The 7438-nt window shown below is 52.8% G+C and overlaps 1 protein-coding gene across 1 annotated transcript in view; it reads right to left on the reverse strand.

Moving 5' to 3' along the window:
- Positions 1-7438, reverse strand: part of PTGS1 (prostaglandin-endoperoxide synthase 1 (prostaglandin G/H synthase and cyclooxygenase)) — a 20069-nt gene that overhangs the window by 8799 nt on the left and 3832 nt on the right. The window contains exons 3-7 of the mRNA XM_005879186.2: positions 4628-4744; positions 4111-4251; positions 3766-3909; positions 1476-1657; positions 1279-1362 (exon numbers count right to left, since the gene is read on the reverse strand). Coding sequence (XP_005879248.2) covers positions 1279-1362; positions 1476-1657; positions 3766-3909; positions 4111-4251; positions 4628-4744 — 668 coding nt within the window. The remainder of the gene's footprint in view (positions 1-1278; positions 1363-1475; positions 1658-3765; positions 3910-4110; positions 4252-4627; positions 4745-7438) is intronic.

Genomic DNA, 7438 nt, shown 5'->3' on the forward strand with positions numbered 1-7438 from the left:
CCACCCCCATCATTCAGATGCCCAGGAGCACCTTCCTTATTTCACTCCCTTCAATTCACTCAGGCTGCTTCCCTCCCCCCTCTACCCCCCCACTCCTTGGCACATGCTACCCAGGAAGGCCCTTTCCCTTCTTAACCTCCCGAACTCCTCCTCAAACGTCATGCAACTCTTGGTTTATGTGTAATTCCCAGGAAAGACTTCCCCATCCTGTGACCACTCTCGTGGCTCCTCCCTGGTGGCAGTTACCACCAGTGTCACCGGTTATATGGCAGTTTCTTTATTCGTTCAATCAATATACACCGAGGACCTACTATGTGCCAAGGGCTGTTTTTAGCCCTAAAGATTCAGCCCTGGACTTTTATTTTGGTTTTCATTTGTTTAGACGTTCATGCGTAGCTTGGAGCACTAGAAATGTGGCTGGTGTGAATGAAGATGTGAATGTGAATTGTTTATTTTACTTAATTTCTATTTAAATTTTGAAGCGGATACTTCAGCTATTGGAAAATCTTTAAGTGCACTTAAAATAACTGGGGCAAATGAATCTACTGTAAATTTCAACTCTAAATTTTATGAAATCTAAATACAGATCAGATATCCCCAATGAAAATTTGGCAGCCAAATTAAGATGTGCTATAAGTATAAAATATAGATCAGATTTCTAAGATCTAGCATTAAAAAAAGACTGTGAGATATTTTGTTAATAATTTTGGTATTGATTACATGTAGAAATGATAACATTCTGGATATATATGGGTTAAATGAAATATATTATTAAGATCAATTTCATGTTTCTTTTTCTCTCTTGTAATGTGGCCACTAGGAAAGTTTTAATTGCATCTGTGGTTCACATCATATTTCTATTGGACAGTGCTAAAACTTTTCAGACAAAATGACTTTGTGGAACAAGCATCCTAGTGTTATGTCTGTGGCCTCTGATTGGCTGTGAGTTCCCGGAGGGTACGGCCCCAAATTATCATGGTCACTGCTCCCTAACCTGTGCCAGGCACCTCATAGAGCCCAATTAATATGGTGGGAAAAGTAAATGAACAAAGGTAAACTGAAAATGCCCATCTCCTATCGAGCCCTAAAAATCTATCTCCCAGGAAACACGAGGGGCCATTTCTGTTCCTTGTCTGCATCTCAGGCCTGCCACCTTCTCCAGGGTCTATTGTCTCTCCTCCTCTCACACACCTCCAGCTCCTGAAGCTGGCCCTCTCAGAACACCACCCGAGTCCCCAACAGCCCTTCCCAAAGCTCCATCCCCATGTCCATAGCTACCTGGTACTTGAGTTTCCCATCCTTAAAGAGCCGCAGCTGATACTGACGGTCCAGATTGTCCCCATAAATGTGGCCAAGGTCTACCTGAGGACAGAGAGGGGGCCCAATCAGATCCTCAGGTGGTCCCGCCCCACCAGTAACAACAGCACATGCCAAATTAGGCCCAGAGAAGCCCTAAGCCCCTCCTAGGTACTTACCCCATGGCCCAAGGCCTTGGTGAAGCCAGCACCCATCTTGCCAGAAGTTTTGAAGAACTGGTGGGTGAAGTGTTGGGCGAAGAAGGCAAACATGAGGTTGGCACCTTGGGGGTCAGGTATGAACTTCTTCCTGAGCAGGAAGCGACGGCTCAGGAGCTGGGGATCTGGCAGCTGCTGCTTCCCTGGTTGGGGAGGTGGAAAAGAGCAGTCGCTGCCGCCTCCCTGCACCTCCCCTAGGGCCCCGGGGCTCACCAGACCAAGTTGGTCCATGCAGGAAGCCCAGAGCGGCCTCTAACGGCCACCTCCCTCCCACCAGATGGCCCCTTGCACTTTCTCTAACAAAAGGCCCTAGAAGTATATCTGGGTGAAGTGGCAGGATATCTGGAATTTAGTAAGATTGGCAAAAGGTGCACAAGTCTTAAAACTGGAAGATGGATACATAGATCATTTTCTTTTCCTCTCAACTTTTGTGTGTGTTGGCAACTTTGAAAAAGTTAACCAAAGAGAAAGAAGGAATAAAAAACACAAAGAAACTAAAGAACTTGGACTCCCCAGCCCTGGAACAGGGTAGCCTGGCTATGACATTCACAAACCGTGTGAACACAGATAAGTCATGTCATCCCCCTGAGCTTCAACTTCCTCATCTCTACAATAGGACAAATGCAACCTTTTTTTATGCAGCGGGTTGGAGAAGTGCATGAAGTCAAGTAAGCATGACAGAGAACTGGTGAGGTGAGATCTTTTAAATCAAGGGTCAGCGAACCTTTTCTGTAAAAGTCAAGGTAGCCAATACGTGAGGCTTTGCCAACATACGGTCTCTGTCCCATCTACTCAGCTTCACCATTGTAGCAGGAAACCAGCCATACACGATACTTAATGAGTGTGACTGTGTTCCAGTAAAGCTTTATTTACAAAACGGAGATTGGGCCGGGTTTGGCCTGCAGACTGGAGTTTGCGAACCTATTTTAAACGATGCCAGTCTTCCTATGTCTGGGGTAAAGACAACAATCGCCTGGAAGCAGGTGTCTGTCATGGTGAGAATAAGTGTTAAGGGACCTTCCGTAATTATGCCAATGTCAGATGAGTCAGTACCCAATGCATTTGCAGGAAAGAGTAACTAAATTTTTGTGTTTTGGTAAAGGCATCCTTTCATATCACCTCATGTGAGGCCCAGGGTTGACAGTTAAAGACCAGTAGACGAGCTCTTTGAATGGAAATGGCTGGCTAGTTCCCTCGAGCAGGAAAGGGTATCTAGCACCCCGAAGGGAACTCCCCAAAAGGGAACTTGGACAGGTCCCAGCAAAGTGTTGGCAGGGTCCAGGAGCTCTGCGAGACCCAGCTATTCTGGCAGAATGGTTGTGCTTTGGGAAGAGTAGCTACGCCTGAGTGTAAACCATCAGCATAGCGCCCTTGAGGCCCACGTAAGGACACCTATATGTTTGCCTGTTTGAACCAGGGAAGCACACAGCCCTGGGCCTGCACACCACCCAGGATCGGGGCTCCACAGCGACACCATGTGGTGGGAACTGGAGTGATGGCAGTGGCAGGCTGATGCCTCTGGTCCTCTCTGTCCTTGAAGCTGGAATGATGGCTCTGAACTGGGTAAACTCTCAGGTGCTTGGACAGTCAAGAAAGGCCCCTGCCAGTGAGACCGAGTGGGGTTTGGGCAACTAAAGAGAGACAATCTGACCTTCTATGTACACTGCACTAATGAAGCATGTAAAGCAGTGATGGCGAACCTTTTGAGCTCGGCGTGTCAGCATTTTGAAAAACCCTAACTTAACCCTGGTGCCGTGTCACAAATAGAAATTTTTTGATATTTGCAACCATAGTAACACAAAGACTTATATTTTTGATATTTATTTTATATATTTAAATGCCATTTGACAAAGAAAAATCAACCAAACAAATGAGTCCGCGTGTCAGAGGTTCGCCATCACTGATGTAAAGCTGTTTACATTAGTGAAGAGCCAACTAAAGAGCTCACTATTACCTCCCTCCCACATTGTAACTTTTAAGTCACTCCCCTCCCAGCAGGATCCCACCCATTCAGTAGACAAGGTTCAGGCAAAGAGGCCACCTGGAAACACGAAACACTAGTCTGACTTTGCCACTGACTCTCTGGTGACCTCAGGCAAGACCCTCTACCACCCTTTCCTGTCCTGGGCCCTGGTTCTGAATATGTCCTGTGTCTTGCCTTGGTCCACCTATCTGTGACATCGCTTTTTCCCAGAAAGGAGAACTGAGCATCTCCTGCGATTCCCCAGCCCCCTAGCCCCACCTCCATTACCTTTGGTCCCCATGGGTGTGGGGCAGTCTTGGGGCACGGAGGGCAGAACACGAGTGTAATAGGTCAAGTTGGAGAAGGCCTCCCAGCTGATGTAATCATGTGCTACGTTGTAGGTGGGGGGGCTGGGAATAAGGTTGGAACGCGCTGTAAAGGGCAAAGATGATGGTGACAAGGGAGTTCCCACCCCCAGGCATGCACCCCCTTCCCAGCTCTCTCTTGGGTTGGACTTGTTTTATCTGGCATCTCAGAGTCTCCCCACCCACTGCCCTTATCAGATGCCAAGAGTTCCAAGAACTGGCAGGATTTCTTGCTCCTCCAGATTAGGGGGACCTTGTCCCCACCCACCTGTGAGTACCAGGCGCATGAGCATGTCACGGATGAAGGTGGCATTGATAAACTCCCAGAACCAGCGCCCGTGTGTCAGCAGGAAGTGGGTGAAAGAGGGGCTGGGCCGCAATGAATTCCGGAGCCAGGTCCACAGATCAGCTGCAAGGGCAGTGGGAGCCATTCAGTCCTGCCCTCCAGGCAGGACCAGAAGTAGCCAGGGTGGGAGATGGGAACTGGGAACCAGGGCCAGGATGGGACAGGGCAGAACATCTGGGGTGGAGGTAAGGACGGGAGTGATGACACATGACAAAGCCAGACCCTGGTGTGAGGGTAGGGCTGGGCAGTGAGGACTGGCCACAGAGCCCAGACCAGGGAGTGAAGACTGAGGTCAGGGAGAGTCAGGGATCAAAGCCAGGCAAGGAAGGAGACGAGCCATGGCCAGAGGTGAGGGCAGGAAGTGGGGTCTCAGAGGATGAGCCTAGGGAAGCAGGAGGGGCCCAAGATAGAAGGAGTTGGGGCTGGAGGCCCAGCTCACGGATGGTGCAGTTGGGGCCAGAATAGCCCGTGCGGGTGCAGTCACACTGGTAGCGGTCAAGGCCAAAGCGGACACAGATGCCCTGGTGCTGGCATGGGTAGTAGCAACAGGGGTTCACTGTGGGTGAGAAACAGAGATCAGAGACCACCCTTGGGTGGCCTCTCATTGGGGCCAGAGGCATGGACTCAGGTGGCAGTTCTGTCCTAACTCACTGGACTTCAATGTTCCCCTAAGGACCTTCTCTGTCCCACAGCTATGAGCAAAACCCCAGCCCTGCTGCCTCTAGGCCCTGCTCTGATCTCCAGTGTGGCCCCATCAGGGTCCCCAGGGGAAGTCCCCCCTCCCTCCCTGCTGCCACCAATGGGGGGGGGGTGCAGGGGAAGAGTCCAGGCCCCAGGCTGTAGCATCAAAGGCTAGGAAACAGCTGATAAGACCCTGAAGCCACATGCCTCTAGAACATTCGCTTCCTGCCAAGTCAGGGCCCAGCCCTCAGGGCAGGGTTTGCAGCATTGAAGAAAGGGACAAGGATGGGGGTCTCTCTCAAACCAGCCCCCAACCTCTGGGCACCTGGACACTAGGAAGATGAGATCGCCCACCAGTCCCCTATCTTTGCAGAAGGGAAGGAAGAGCAGGTATCCTGATGTCCACTTGCAGATGGGGAAACTGAGGCCCAGATAGAGGGGAAACCCAGGAGGGTCACCTAGCAAGTCATACCAGCCAACTGCCATCCCTTCACTTGCAGCCCACCTCACAGACTCAGCGATCAAGTCCAAGGAAAGAGGTTTCCCAGAACCCTGAAGAGAGTATGGGTTTGAGGGGATTCTCAGCTGTCTCAGCTCCCATTCCTGACGGGGGCGGGGAGCAGAGAGAGGAGGTGGGTCTGCCCTCTAGAATCTTGAGGTAGGTCAGGGACCAAGGGAACAGGAGACAGGTGGCTGGAAAAATCTACTGAGAGGGTGAGCAGCACTCTGGCATCAGCCCCCTGCCTCCTGGAGAAACCCCCACCAGGAAGTCCCTCCTTGAGTCTAACACGGGCCTCGCCGAGCACAGCCCCCCCCCATCCCCCAGCTCAGTCTTCACTGCCTCCGTGATTCTACAAGAGCGAAGTCAGAGCTCCTCAGAGCTCGCTCAGTGCTCATTCACTGCGGAGCAAGGGAAACCAAGGCTCAGAGAGAGGTATGGAGGGCCCTCGTACAGACCCAGGGTCCTGCTCCTGGCAGGGGCTCCTTCCCCGGCCTCCCGCAGGAAGCGCCAGGCTCCCCTCAGCAAGCATGCAGTACTTCCTCATCTGGGCCCAGAGCCAATGTCATGGGGAACTTCTCTTCTTTATGAAACTGATTGTAGGGAGTCAAGAGGCAAGAGAAGGCTGGGAAGTCATCTCAGGGTGCTGTGATCAGAGGGCATGACCCCAGGCAAGCTGTGACCCCTTCTCACTTCACAGCCTGAGGCGCAGGCAGCAGGGTCTTCCTCCCCCCACCTCTGAGAGGGGCCCCAGCACCACCACCAACCCCTTCCATCACACACACACACACACAAGCAAGCAAGAAGCAAATCATAAAAATCATGCAAATAATTTTGCTTAAACCCTGGCAACTCCCCACAACCCCCACAATGGCATCTGTGTGACCCCTGCAGGGGTGTAGGAAGGAGGGGCCGATGGAAAGGAAAGAAGGCTGGACAAAAGGCCTTATCAGGCTGACACAGGCGGACCGGCAGCCAGGACCCAGGGCAAGGACCTGGCAGGACCCAGCCTCCCCCTCCCACAACCACAGGCCCAGAAATGCCAAGGAGGCTCAGGGATCTGGAACTCTCCTCATTGATCCCTCCCGCTCAGGGCACTGCTCGCCTGCCCAATTCCCCTGCCCCGGAACCCCACTGCCCGCCTCCCAACCTGGACACACAAGGCCCTCACACCACCCTGCAGCCCAGTCTCCCCATCCCTCCCACAGCAGGGATCTCAAAAGGATCTCAAGAGGTCCTTGCAGCCCATTCTGTGGGGTCCTGTCCCTTAGTCCCAAAGCCGAAAGCTCTTCTTCCTTTGCCAGACTGCTGCTCCTCCCTGAAAATTCCCTCCAAGTCTCCCTGACCCTCCCGACTGAGCCCACACCTTGCCCCCAGCAGTCAGCCTCCCCTGAATATCTACACGGAACCGCTGTCCCTCAGCCCAGCTCCAGGCTCCAAGTCAGCCTGCTCTTCTCCACCATAAGCCCACACTCTGCCCCGACTTTCTCCTCCAGGCACACAGCTGGCGCTCAACCCGGGTCCTGGAGAGATCCAGCCACCCAAGGGATCCAGATGTGGTGGCCAGAGCGCAACAAGCGTTTGTGGAATTAATAAAATGAAGCTAAGAAACAGGCCACCTCAAGTTCGCCCAAAGAGACCTCTCATCTTCCCAGCCCTGGGCCGCTGGCTCGGAATCTAGCTTGAAAACTTCCTGCATAGCCCCAGAGTCCTGCCCCGGCAGGAGCAGAAATGCCTCTCCTGCCAGGAGAGGCCTCGTGCCGAACCCGCGCTCCTCCCCCCAAGGCTGGCTGTCCAACTTTCCCGCCCTCCTCCTCCGCAATCTTTCCACAAACACCAGCTGCCCCAGGGTAGGAAAAGTTCTCCCCAGCCAGGACGGCAGCTGCTGTTGGGGCTCAGGGTGGGCAGAGCCTTGCGGAGTCACCATTCAAGTTTCTCTGCTCAGCACTCCCTGGGAGGGGTCTGTGAGGCCTTTCTATGGCGCAGATGAGGAATTCGAGGCTCCGGAGGCAGAAGCTTGCCCAAGCCCCACTGCTTCAAGGTCACAGAGCCCCTTCCCCCCCACACCCC

This window comes from Myotis brandtii, unplaced genomic scaffold (genome assembly GCF_000412655.1).
Source record: "Myotis brandtii unplaced genomic scaffold, ASM41265v1 scaffold589, whole genome shotgun sequence".
NCBI lineage: Eukaryota > Metazoa > Chordata > Mammalia > Chiroptera > Vespertilionidae > Myotis > Myotis brandtii.